At 45.4% G+C, this 14,327-nt stretch overlaps 1 protein-coding gene across 1 annotated transcript in view; it reads right to left on the reverse strand.

Annotated features, from left to right (window-relative positions):
- LOC126252370 (5-hydroxytryptamine receptor-like) overlaps positions 1 to 14,327 on the reverse strand; it is a 420,451-nt gene that overhangs the window by 16,767 nt on the left and 389,357 nt on the right. Inside the window, exons 4-6 of the mRNA XM_049953262.1 lie at positions 11,879 to 12,209; positions 7,807 to 8,077; positions 986 to 998 (exon numbers count right to left, since the gene is read on the reverse strand). Coding sequence (XP_049809219.1) covers positions 986 to 998; positions 7,807 to 8,077; positions 11,879 to 12,209 — 615 coding nt within the window. The remainder of the gene's footprint in view (positions 1 to 985; positions 999 to 7,806; positions 8,078 to 11,878; positions 12,210 to 14,327) is intronic.

Genomic DNA, 14,327 nt, shown 5'->3' on the forward strand with positions numbered 1-14,327 from the left:
AGAGGGAGAGAGAGATAGAGAGGGAGGGAGATGGCTGCTTACCTGAGACGTTGCAAGTTTAATACTCAAGGTGTCTGAACATTCAATAGCAAAACAAGGAAATCACACCATTCTTTAAGGCTACACACATATAAGAAGGGAGAAATAACAAGACAAACGTCATAACAGGACATATAATCTATAAAATAAACTAAAAAACGGGAAGGGTGAGAACACACATATTGTAATGAGATCTAAAGAACGAAAGGGCAGTAAAAACATACAGAGAGAAGTTTAGATACCAGTATGTCCCGGAAAAGCTGGCCTGAATGAAGTTGAAGCATGTCGCATGGAAACTCCTTGGAGAAGAAAAAGAAGAAGAATAAGAAAAAGATTAACACCAGATCCAACAAAAATAAAAATGTCATTTTTTAACAGTATGAACATTTCCCCGAGATAAAGAACAAGTTTTCCTGCTCTTAATTCCAATCGCTCTTAAATATATCACCGTCTCATATACCACAACCAATGGTGTCGTCACTGTGGAGGATTTGTATACTGCTTTTATAGGTGTTCCGCAAGGGCGGAAGAGTGGGAACAACAGGAGGTACGTCCCCCCTTTCCCCTTCCGCAATCTGGAGTACACAGATTACATTCATATAATGAGTGGAGAACCATCAATTTTCTAGGATATAATAAGTGTTTTTATGTCGCCTACAAAAGTTAGTTCTAGTGGCATGACATTTCTCGAAACTGACCAGCTCATGTACACAAAAAAATGCCAATTTTAGAAACTTTGCTCCTCCCCCCCCCCCCCCCCCCGCGGAAAAAATTCTGCGGAAGCCCATTCCTGCACCTAAAGGAAAAGAACTCACTAAAATAGTTGTCACCTCACTGCTTTCCTTTTATAAATATCAGAAACTATGGAGCAATGGAACCTCGTTGTAAATCGCTAACAATGGTCTCTCCGTTTACATTGCGTTAGAAAAAAGTTGTTGTCAGATACTTATTCTGAGCATCTCACTTTGTAATTTTTCTGACCTTTAGGAGGCAGTTAAAATGAACTTGAGATTTACTGTTGGAAGATGAAAGTGCAACATTCCACCGATTATGCAAATAAATAAATTTTACTTGATTGAATTTTTATTGATCTTTATTGTACTGTCCGTCACTTGACATTCGTTCTCTTTGATCTCCATTCACATATACTGTTAGTTTTTCATTACTGCAGACTATTTCTACCGTCGCTTCTCCGAGCACCAAATCTAATCGTGCATTTAGGGATTTACTGTTTTCTTAATACGATGAGCTAATCAGTTCAGTATTCTTATGGCTGAATTTGATTTTCTCAAACTTTAAACTACTTTACCTGTCACCAGATGGCGACGAGATGCTGTTGTACTTAACCGACTTTGCTATCGTGTTTCCAAATTATTCCTACGTCACAGATGTTCAAGAAAAACTTGGTTTCTCGGTATTGCATTTAAAGTCCGCCTAACCAACTGTATTTTAATATTGTATGTTTTGCCTGTAACACAAATGTGTTCCTTGTCAGCTTATGCCTTTCCTCTGGAAATGGATTGATGGCCGATATTTGCAGTACCGAAAAAGATAAAATAATAGGGTGTTATAATGTAAGGTACGACAACTTGTGCAGCAGGTTGTCATTAAGAGTAATTATTTCGGCTGAAGACCTTGTTGCAACTAAAATATTTTCGTCTATACACGGTGATTCAGCTATAAAGTTCACATCAGATATTTTCTAAAGTGTTTAAGATATCTAAATTGCGCTTCAACCCAAAAGCATTGCGAAAAAGTCCTTATAGCTATATTAATTACTGAGATATCGATGTCAGCTTCGCTTTTTCAAGTAGAAGTTTCCAAACAGAACTTCTGCTGCTAGAATTGTAATCCTAATCGCCTCCGTAGCAACAAACAAGCGTCTGAAAACAACGACCGTGTGAAGCCCAGCTCGCTATTCTTCGTCCACTAGGCACAGAAAACAACAGATATAGGAGTCCAGGCAGATACCGTGTTCCTTGACTTCCGGAAGACATTTGATATAGTTCCGCACTGTCGCCTAATGAACAAAGAACGGATGTATGAGTTTCAGGCCAACAGTGTGACAGGATTGAAGGGTTTGTTGCAAAGAGAACACAACATGTCATTCTGAACGGTAAGAGGTCGTCAGGCGTGAAAGTATCTCAAGGACGTGCCACAGGGGAGTGTTATAAAACCATTCATTTTTACCGCGTAAATAAATGACTTAGCAGAAGTTCCATGAGGATTTCCCGCGGATGAGGTCGCGACGCTAGAAAATTGTAGCGAAATGCCGGAAGACCAGCAGATCATCGACACCTGGAGAAGCAGTAATTGACGTTCGATATAAACAAGTGTAACGTACTGTGAATACATACTCGTACACAGAAAGACCACTTACTGTATAATTATAAAATTGCAGAACAATCACTGGAAGCTATTACTTTCATAAACTATCTAGAAGTATGTGAACTGGAACGGCCACTTAAAATTAATCTCGAATAAGGCAGATGTCTGATGGAGATAAAGTGAAAGAATACTCAACAAATGTAGTACATTAACGAAGGAAGCAGCTTACAACACTTTCGCTCGATCAGTACATGAATGTTGCTCGTCAGTATGTGACGCATACTAGATAGTGCTGATGAAGGAAAGAGAGAAGATCCAAAGAAGTGCAGCACGATTCGTTACAGGTTCATCTAGTAGGCGCGAAAATGTCACGGAAATACTGAGCTAACTCCAGCGCAGACGCTGCATGAGAGGCTTCTACAACACGGGATGAACTACTGTTGAAGTTCCGAGAGCGTACATTCCTCGAAGACTCAACCAATTCATTCCTTCCGCCTGCGTGTATCTAGCGAAAAGACATTAAGATAAAATTAGAAAGATTCGAGATCACATGGTAGCTTACCAGCCGTAAGTGGAACAGGAAAAGGGGGAAGTGATACTGGAACAGAAGTTACTCTCCGACACACAACTTAAGGGGCTTGCGAAGTATAGATGTAGCTGTCGACACCAATCGCTTTGATGTTATAACCCAGAGACTTTTCGGGGACGTTTAAAGCATGTGGCGAAGTCTTGCCAGCTGTTCAGTCCAACCATATTACAGAAAAAGAAAGTTAAACAACATTATAACTACGTTTCCTATCACGGATTCGTGGATTCGTATTCCTACTGCAGATGGAGTTCAGTGGTTGTCTTCACAGGCCTGTAACCAATTAACTAAAAAATCAGTGAATTTAATCAGCTTATGTATTAAAATCATTTTTCTCCAGGCAGTTGAAACCACTGATAGCATGCCCAAGTAGACGAGCATCGAAGGGTGGGTGGTGAGGTAGGAGCTATTTTCGTGATCAAATATTAGTTAATTCATAAAATATACGAGATGGCGAGCATCAGTACAAGCTCCAGGGCCAGTTATTTTCAAATTTAAGCCCCTGCAACGGAGCCACAAAGGGACACTGTCCCCGCCCTCGGTCAGAGAACTGGCGCTGCCACAGTTTCACCAACATGCGCACTGGGAGGCCGAACCGACCCTCCAGCCGAAAGCCGTAGCAACAGTTTGCACTGGTGCTCCCAGTCAAATTGGCTACATGAGCTTCTTTCTGTCAGAGGAAGCACACTGTTGTGCTGTGTCCAAGGAAACAAAACTACTGAGAGACGCCCTCTCAGCTCCAATTCATTGTAGTTCTTAGTAGGCTTCGCTTCATTATTAGTAATAGTGCGAAAATTGCAGCTATTTTCCGGTACATGCTGTGACATGATCGTCACATATCACTGAGCAATATTTTTCTGTTTTTCTTCTCATTTACTGACTACTGTTTGAGGATAATACAAGGCTTGCTAACTCTTGGCGAAAGTTTCAAATTGATAAGAAAAGAGCTGCCCGATGTGTTCGGCCGATGGTCGAGTGTGACCGCTGGCTGTTAGTCACACAGACTATGGAGAAGGGTGGTATGTCCACAGGCACTGCAATTCGTGGAAGCGTTAGCGATGAGCCCCTGCCCCACGCATTGGCGGTGAATGCGGTTTTCTCCTTTGAAGGCAGCTGCCGCTAATCCGTTGCAAGTCCCTAGAGAATATTTGTGCTTGACGAATCCACCTCCCTGTAGACGAACCTAAGAACAGGTTGCCAGGGAGCTGCTCGGCAATCGTGAGGAAACTCGTTGCCTTTCCCTGCAAATCTTGTTATCCAGTCAACTAAGCTTTGTGTGTCACTGTGTTTAGGCGCGAAGGGCTCTACCAACGAGTGGAAGATGGCTAGCAGCCATTACCAACCTCCCGCATATTAAAAGGCATTCAGTAAATCAAGAATGAGGAATTTCTGCAGCGTTCCCCTGTATCCACGAAAGTAAAGGGAAATTCTTGCTGATCACTGTCACAACAGCTGTGTCCTCCCCTCCATGCAGACTTTTTCAAAAAGTCGGGAGCTAGGTTCAGAGCAGTAAATTTTCGTGCTATTGTAGTGTGAAAGCCACAAGAGTCACCGACGTTCCAGGGGTTGTCAGGGACGGCCTTTCTCTGCCGCCATCTCGGCTGCCTTTTCAGGTGATTATGGCGCATTCTGGCGCACGTTCCCTGAGTTTTCTACAAGTGTCGTATTTCGCATTACCGTTATCCACTTTCTGGGCTGATTACAATTTGCGGGATTTGCTACGCAACTTGAGTTGCCTGAGTAACTATGTTATTTCATGGGTCTTGGACTCGTTTAATTTGCATTTACGACCTACACAGATTAGAGAAGCTTATAGTGTTTCCGAAGCAGCCCTGCTCGTAAAACAGGTGCACTGACGACTTTGTGCTCGTTGCGTTGGAGCATTTTCTCACACAAAATTATGACACTTTATATTCATTTAGTTGGAAAGTTGTTTTCTGTTTTTTTAATGTCGTGTGATTCGAGAATTTGAGTAAATAAATTACTTATTAAATTCAGACTTGATTTGAATTTCAGAGCCCAACTATTATGCTACAGCTGATCCTGGTCAGATGATCCTCTAAAAACGAATATAGCTCCTATATTCGTAACTTGTTTCCATTGCAAAGTAGGTGCCGACCATTTGGTTGAATTACTAAATATGAAAGTATTTTAATCTGTGATTAAGATTTCTGATTTACGAGCTTTGCAATGATCTCATCTTAGATGGGCTAAAGACAGGTTAAAAAATAAAGTGAAAATAGACAGAATAAAGAAAAGATAGGCAGCACTGGTTCTCTTTGTGTCGACTCTGATTGTAGGCCGCAGAACGGTTAGTATTCGAGTCGACTCTGAACCAGGACAGACATAAGAAGATATTGTTGATGGTGTTCGCTTGCACCATGGTGTTCGCTTCCACCATCTGATAGATTCAGCTTTAGTCAAGGGTAATTTCGTCTGTGATCAACATGCAAATGCGAAATTTACACCGTGAGCCATCAACATTGTAGTTCCATCAACGTTAGAGCGGTAATCTTTGACACGTTGCTCGTGTCAATGCGCTCGCATTATACAATTGCTCATGGGTAATTACTTTCTTTTCGTAATGCTAAATTCCTAAGACACTTCTCTGCTTTTATGATCAATGCTCTCTCTAGGGCCTGGACAAGATGTAGTTTTTTCCCATGCAATTCTATTTCTTATTATGCGCAAATAGCTTGTTCCACAGCGAGCTTGCGTATCGTCCAGTAGTCCAAAATTGTGGGCTGACAGAGCACACTTTTTGTCGCAAAACTCCCTCGAGTTTTTTTGTTTTTCAAGAATTTAACTCATTTGATTGCTGTTTCCTATCTCTTACTGGTCTGTAGTCTGTTGCTCTTCCCCTAATTAATCAAATTCATGGTCTCTGTTGCAAGAAAATTTGTTTAATGTCTCCACGGTCCACTGAGCGGAAAGTTATCAGAGCTCATTATAATCTGATAGTAGGGGAAGCGGTGACAGGCAGTACTCTTCGCTTTTCTCATTTCAGCAACATCCACAATGTTCAAGACCGATAAATACTAAGTGCCATATATTGTAATTACACTCCTGGAAATGGAAAAAAGAACACATTGACACCGGTGTGTCAGACCCACCATACTTGCTCCGGACACTGCGAGAGGGCTGTACAAGCAATGATCACACGCACGGCACAGAGGACACACCAGGAACCGCGGTGTTGGCCGTCGAATGGCGCTAGCTGCGCAGCATTTGTGCACCACCGCCGCCAGTGTCAGCCAGTTTGCCGTGGCATACGGAGCTCCACCGCAGTCTTTAACACTGGTAGCATGCCGCGACAGCGTGGACGTGAACCGTATGTGCAGTTGACGGACTTTGAGCGAGGGCGTATAGTGGGCATGCGGGAGGCCGGGTGGACGTACCGCCGAATTGCTCAACACGTGGGGCGTGAGGTCTCCACAGTACATCGATGTTGTCGCCAGTGGTCGGCGGAAGGTGCACGTGCCCGTCGACCTGGGACCGGACCGCAGCGACGCACGGATGCACGCCAAGACCGTAGGATCCTACGCAGTGCCGTAGGGGACCGCACCGCCACTTCCCAGCAAATTAGGGACACTGTTGCTCCTGGGGTATCGGCGAGGACCATTCGCAACCGTCTCCATGAAGCTGGGCTACGGTCCCGCACACCGTTAGGCCGTCTTCCGCTCACGCCCCAACATCGTGCAGCCCGCCTCCAGTGGTGTCGCGACAGGCGTGAATGGAGGGACGAATGGAGACGTGTCGTCTTCAGCGATGAGAGTCGCTTCTGCCTTGGTGCCAATGATGGTCGTATGCGTGTTTGGCGCCGTGCAGGTGAGCGCCACAATCAGGACTGCATACGACCGAGGCACACAGGGCCAACACCCGGCATCATGGTGTGGGGAGCGATCTCCTACACTGGCCGTACACCACTGGTGATCGTCGAGGGGACACTGAATAGTGCACGGTACATCCAAACCGTCATCGAACCCATCGTTCTACGATTCCTAGACCGGCAAGGGAACCTGCTGTTCCAACAGGACAATGCACGTCCGCATGTATCCCGTGCCACCCAACGTGCTCTAGAAGGTGTAAGTCAACTACCCTGGCCAGCAAGATCTCCGGATCTGTCCCCCATTGAGCATGTTTGGGACTGGATGAAGCGTCGTCTCACGCGGTCTGCACGTCCAGCACGAACGCTGGTCCAACTGAGGCGCCAGGTGGAAATGGCATGGCAAGCCATTCCACAGGACTACATCCAGCATCTCTACGATCGTCTCCATGGGAGAATAGCAGCCTGCATTGCTGCGAAAGGTGGATATACACTGTACTAGTGCCGACATTGTGCATGCTCTGTTGCCTGTGTCTATGTGCCTGTGGTTCTGTCGGTGTGATCATGTGATGTATCTGACCCCAGGAATGTGTCAATAAAGTTTCCCCTTCCTGGGGCAATGAATTCACGGTGTTCTTATTTCAATTTCCAGGAGTGTATTTACAATATTTCTACCTACAGTGCTACCAGCAGATGAAAATGTAGTTTACATCGATATCTCTGTAATTAACATAGCTATCACGAAAGGCTATACAGCGTTTAGCGTGGACTTTCATCACAGTTCATCTGAGTGGATAAAAGTTACGACATCTTAAATGCAGCAGGAAATATTTGAGGTGAACAGCTTAGCTGAATCTTCCTGTATACTGCTTGGAAGTGGTTTGGTCATTAACGTATGCTCCACTTGTTAAGGACAAATGCGAAAGGGGTTACACTTTTGCTCTGCAAATAAACTTCCGCAGCACTTAGTTTGAGTGGGGTGTTATTAGGGCGAGCGTTTAGAAACCTGTGGGGAGGGGCGGCTCACCTGGCCCGCCGTCCTTGTGCAGGATCTCGGAGCGCGACATGTCGCTCATGTGGCTCTGGTGGCTGGCCGAGCCGTTGTTGGTGGTGGTGGGCGTGGATGACTTCTCGGGCGACACGCTGTTGGAGGCGGCGGCCAGCCCCGCCCCCACCGCCGCCCCTACGTTGGCGGCCGCGGCGCTGCGCTGCTCCACCGCCTTGCTGATGGTGAACGCCGTCGTTTCCAGGGCAGGCGCGCTGCCGTCTAGGGTGGCCGTGCTGTCGCCGCACACGTCCTGCGTGCACAGTGGATGTCAGGCGTCACTGCGAAACTGCAGGACACGGCGAGGCGCCGCGCTGCCTCGTCGTGCAGATGTCGTAAGGACGCTACAAACACTACGATTTATAAACCGACCGAACAGCAAATTGTACGTGATTTGAAACTTCCTGGCAGATTAAAACTGGGTGCCGGACCGAGACTCGAACTAGGGATCTTTGCCTTTCACGGGCAAGTGCTCTACCAACTGAGCTACCTAAGCACGACTCACGCCCCGTCCTCACAGCTCTACTTCTGCCAGTACCTCGACTCCTACCTTACGAACTTAACAGAAGCTTCTGTAAAGTTCGGAAGGTATGAGACGAGGTACTGGCAGAAGTAAAGCTGTGAGGACGCGGCGTAAGCCATGCTTGGGTAGCTCAGTTGGTAGAGCACTTGCCCGCGAAAGGCGAAGGTCCCGTGTTCGAGTCTCGGTCCGGCACACAATTTTAATCTGCCACGAAGTTTCATATCAGCGCACACTCCGCTGCAGAGTGAAAATCTCATTCTGAAATTGTACGTGGTTTGGCTTATTGGATGACGACCATATTCTGTAAAGTACTGTTACAGTCTTTTCTTTCTTTTGCTTGTGCGTTTGTTCCGGCGGAGACGCAGGGTCGGCATGGTTAATCGGATGTGGCAATGTTAGTGTAAGGGTTGGCCGGATGCCCTTCCTGCCGCCACCCCGTACCCCCCGGGAGGGAATTAGTGTACCCCAACTGTCTGCGACTAGTGTGATCCATGGAATAGTGCGAAAGTGTTCAGACGCCTGCGAGCCGTGTAACTGAGGCGGGACGTGGGGAACAGCCCGGTATTCACTTAGGGGGATGTGGAAAACCGCCTAAAAACAACATCCAGGCTGTCCGACACACCGGCCGTCGTCGTTTATTCGCCGGTCGGATTCGATCTGGGGCCGGCGCTCCTGCCTGAGACCAGGAAGCAGCGCGTTAGCGCTCTTTTTTTGCGTTTTGTTCGTTATTGATCGTTGTGTTTGGTCGTTGCGGGCGTCGTAAAACATCCTGTTCAAGTTCGGTGGTTGATCCTTCCACTCAGTTTTTTATTACAGAGACTAACTGGCTCTCTGACCGAACACGCTGAGCTACCGTGCCGGCGTAGTGACGGCGGTCCACCAGCTGTAGAATTATATATCGCGGGAAAAGTTCCATCCGACACCTCTCTACACAACATTTACACTATCTGATCAGAAATATCGAGAAGACTATTACTGGACATTAATGTGCGGTGTGTCCACCGTTTGCCTTTATAATAGCTTGTACTCCGCTTCGGAATTTTCAGTGATGTGTCTGAACGTCTCTGAAGGAACGGCACCCCATTCTTCCTCAAGAACCGATCAAGAGAAGGCAAAGGTGTTGAACGCTGGGGTCTGTTGCGAAGTCTTCGTTCTAATTCATCCCAAAAGTGTTCTGTTGAGTCCAGGTTGTCACACTGGGCAGGAGGCTCCATTTCAGAAATGTAGTAATTGCAAATTATCGCAACACTAAAAAGTAGTTAATGAGGGTAATGAACTTTCAGGTATATATTTACCTAGGTAATATATGTGTAATTGAGTAAGACTGAAAAATCACAGGTTAATGAAAAGCGGGAGGTAGGCCATTGCAGATGTGAAATGCTGGTACGTTAATTAACGGCCAGAATGTTGAGTGTAAGCAGGTATTGTATTGTAAGGTGCCGGATGTCAGTTTGTGGAATGGAATTCCATGCCTGTTGCACTTGGTCCGTAAATACGGGACGGTAAACGCTCTTTGCGAATGGCGTTGGAGGTGTCGTCCAATAAAGTTCCATATGTGTTCCACTGGAGATAGATCTGGTGATCGAGCAGGCCAAGACAACATGTCGACACTCTGTGGAGCCTGTTGGGTTACAACAGCTTTATGTGGGTGAGCGTTATCCTATTGGAAAACACCCCTTGGAATGCTGTTCATGAACGGCAGCACAAGTCGAATCACCAGACTGACGTACAGATTTGCAGTCAGGGTGCGTTGGATAACGACGAGAGTGCTCCTGATTTCATACGATATAGCACCCCAGACAATAACCCCAGGTGTAGGTCCAGTGTGCGTAGCAACCTGATAGATTGTTTGCAAACCCTCAACTTACCTCACTCTAAGCAACACGTGGCTATCACTGGGCCCGAGGCAGAACCAGCTTCATCAGAAAACACAACAGAGATCCCCACCACCGTCCACCAACAAGCTCTCCCTTGACACCACTCAAGTCGCAAATGGCGGTGGTTTGTGGTCGGTGGAAAGGACGCTACAGGGCCTCTGTAACTGTTCTTTTAGTAACAGATATGCAACCGTTGTGTCACTGTGGCGCCTTAGAAAACTAACTTTTTGATGGAGAGGGAGGTTTACTGTATGTCCACGAATAACTATTAATGGTAAGTTGCAAAATTTTAAAGTTATGTACAAAAAATCGAACTCAAAACCCTAAATGTGTATTTCTCAAGATAAAGTTTCTTTAACTACTTCACATTAAAATATAACTATTCGGTAAAATTGGGTGCCCTTTTAGATTTAATAAAACAGACATTTGTAAGTTTAGCGTGAACCTTAAAAAATAGTAATTTTTCATGTTATTTGTTATTTATTTACATTTAAAGGCAACAAAATAAGTCGATTTACAGCACCTAAGTTTTCAAGTGGCCGCCATTTTGAAATGAACTTAAAGAAATTCGCTTTCCCAGGTTCACCCGGTGGAGAATTTCATTCTGGTAATGTACATATGTTTAATTTTGATAGCAACCTGTTCTTCACCCTCAATAGCGCGAACCATTTAGTTGCGCAATCCGCGCAGAGGTATTTTGGACATAATTTTGTGCTGCAAAGGCTCATCAGTTTACTAGCCTAAAATTATTTACATAGTATTTAAGATATTTATTTTTTTGTTAATAAATATTTGTATGAAAAAATAATTTTTCCACAAAAAACTTGTTGAACATGAGCATAAAATAAGGCTCCGAGGCCAAGAAACCTACTTAATAGCAACTGAGACCGAATGAAGTTTATCTCAAAAACTGCTGCTCGCATTATAATTGTTCCAATAATGAGGAAGTGTATTCTGTTGTCAATAGTTCTCTTTCTTCCTAACCGGTAAGACAAATACCACAACCCTAATTAACAGGAATATTTTTTGTCATGTTACACATAAGTCGGAAGTCTAATCGAAAAATATAACAACAATTTAGTTATAAATCTAGCGCTCTGTTTCCGTCAATGAAACCAAAGGGTTATCACTGAGGTTTCCTCGCGCGTCACACTTAAAGCACATTATATCGTGCTATAAGGTTCCCACAAATTCCGGTTTGGAGCAGTAGAAAATATATTCTTAAAATTTCGTTGGCATAGTGTGTTTACTTAAAAATCAATAACAATAAAGTGTCACGGGTGTCGGAAATCAGGCGCATACCTCAGGAGGGGTATGTTCGTAAACTTTTCATACGTCGTCTTCAAAATTGCTGTCAGAAATGAAACTAAATAAAAAACATAGTGTAGTTCCTCCAGAAGAGAATGATCCCAGTTCCATGTTTGTATAATGGATAGTTTGCGAGTCTGAGCAAATTGAATGAAATGTAAGACCATGCGTGTGCTCTGTGAGGGGGCTGGAAACATTGTCCCGCCCCTCCACGCAATTCTTCCGAAGTATCAAACCTAAAGTAATTCTGAACAGACTATAGACAGAGTGAACACCACTTTCCTCTACCCCGTCTTGCAGTTTTTGCATTTACTCGCTGAAAATAAACACAGAGAACTGCAATTACCGTGGGCGACGATGTGGTGGCAGGGAGGCCACTGGTCGCGTCATCGCTGACACCTTCTGCCGAGGCGGTGGACTGCCCCTCGACGAGTGCGAGAGACGACACGAGCGCCTCGGCGGCGGACGACTTCTTGCTGGCGCGCAGGCGGCGGAAGCGGCGCTTGGACAGGAACTTGACGGTGGGTCCCGTGCGGGCGGAGGCGGCGCCGGGCAGCAGGGAGGCCGGCGCGGGGGCGGCGGTGGGGCCGGGAGACGGCAGCGACAGGGACGGCGGACGGCTCTCCGCCCCCGGCGTCGCTGACGGCCGGGCCGCAGCCGCCGCCGCCTTGTCCGGCCTGTGCACGGGCGCGGACGTGAGTCCCACAGTGACAATTTGAAGTCACCCAATTTTCTGACTAGAATTTCTGTTATGTAGAGGGCTGTGGGCGTGATATTCAGTGGGATCCTTTATTGCTACTTTACTTTTGACAGATAAAGCGTTTTCCCGTGCTCACTATTTCTGTTTGCTATATTACGTAATTAGCGACCTGCCCAGGCTGTGCACAGTTATCATGAAGCGTCTAGAGCAAAATTACTTGGCTGGCGTAGCTTATTTTGCTTGGAGAACAACGTTAAGTTAGTGAATATCATCGCTTTCATATACCTTACGCGAAATAAGCAATGTGCAGCAAGAAAGTCATCTGGATGCATGAATATTATGTGTGCCATATTCACTTGACGTTTGGAGTAACACCTTATGCTAACAGTGGGAGTACACCGTGATGTATTAGGTCTACAACATGCTGCCGACGTTAAGCAATAGATGGCAGTAGCGGCAAGTGGTGGTGCAGGTATTAGGTCATAAGTGTCATATAACAAGCTTAGGCATTTATCAACATAAAGCTATCAAAATATTAGTCGATTTGCGTTTGCGCTATAAAATTATCTCAAACTACGAGCCCAGTTCTCGTAATTTGCGGAAAGTTTTAATTTTCCGCTTTAACACTAAGAAATCTGCCGTTGAGGCTCATAAAATGATGGATAAGACCTCTCTTGGGGCACCTATTTGTGGAAGATTGTGAGGAGAATGGTTTTAACGCGTCAAGAACTGTGATTCTGACGTCGAAAACCAGCACGGCGGCGGAAGAAAGAAATTTCTCGAAGCTACGGAAACTATGCAAACAATCACAGGAGATCGTTATCGAAAGCAGCTGGTACGTTTGAGCAGAGCTTTGTAAGACTATGGCGTAGACATGAAAAGGTGATGTTGCAGCTTTATAATTATCATTCTATCTCAAGTCGCAAAATCCGTCAAAACATACTTGGAAACGTCTAAAAGCTTCCAAAATCGAAGTTTTGTTGACCACATCGCAGATGAGATATATTCTGATTACTGGTTTCGGCACAGTTGTATTGCCATCTTCAGGTCAATGGATACGTGAATTATAAAGCCACTACATGTGGTACATTGCCATCTAGCTATTGCAAACATGGACGCAAAACTCACAGAAAAGACACTCCCAAGCAACACTAAGAACATTAAAATTAAGCCGTAACTACATCAGCAAGGTCCTTAGGTGTCAAATACATCAAACAGAGCACATACACTGCCGCACACGTTACTTAACACGCCATAACTGCTCTGCAGGTCCTGTGGTACTGGCTGTTACGAAATAGGTACAATTTATTTCGAAATCTCTTACGAGCTAACGAATATACGTGTCATAGCCGTTGGTTTTTTGTCCTGTGGTATTTTCTGCTGAGCTCGGTCTCTCCCTCTTGGCGCGGTGTTGTAAAGTATCGTCGCCTGATCCATCTGCGACGTGCTGCTTGTTTCCTGGTTTTGCCTGTGCCTCTGCCTCTGGCGTGCCCGTGCTTTCCTTGTACTGAAGTAAATGAGCTATAATAAAATTTTCTAAATTTCAACCTGTTATTATTCTGTACCATACGAATGCCAATACACCCTATGGAAGACTTTGGGGATGAGACAGAACTTAGACCCCTCTTCAGACCCAGCGTCCACCATCAATACGTAATCTGGTTTCGGCTCTTGAAGAAGAATGAGTAATTTATCTCTTTCCCCCCCCCCCCCCCCTCCCGACACGTATTCAGACAGCGCAGTGAAAGTATCTCCAGCAGAGTCAAGCTGTCAATGAGGCAAACTGTGGACACCCACACACTACTGTATATTAATAGGTGTCAGGCTGTTTTTGACCATATAGTGTATGTCCCAGCCGCTTCTATGGTGTAATATTGATGGACGTGTTGACGTGGAATGGCAGAAACGGACTATCGGGTTTGAACATACCGATGACTACATCCATGAATGAAATACACTCCTGGAAATTGAAATAAGAACACCGTGAATTCATTGTCCCAGGAAGGGGAAACTTTATTGACACATTCCTGGGGTCAGATACATCGCATGATCACACTGACAGAACCACAGGCACATAGACACAGGCAACAGAGCA

Source organism: Schistocerca nitens, chromosome 4 (assembly GCF_023898315.1).
Source record: "Schistocerca nitens isolate TAMUIC-IGC-003100 chromosome 4, iqSchNite1.1, whole genome shotgun sequence".
In the NCBI taxonomy this organism is placed as follows: Eukaryota; Metazoa; Arthropoda; class Insecta; order Orthoptera; family Acrididae; genus Schistocerca; species Schistocerca nitens.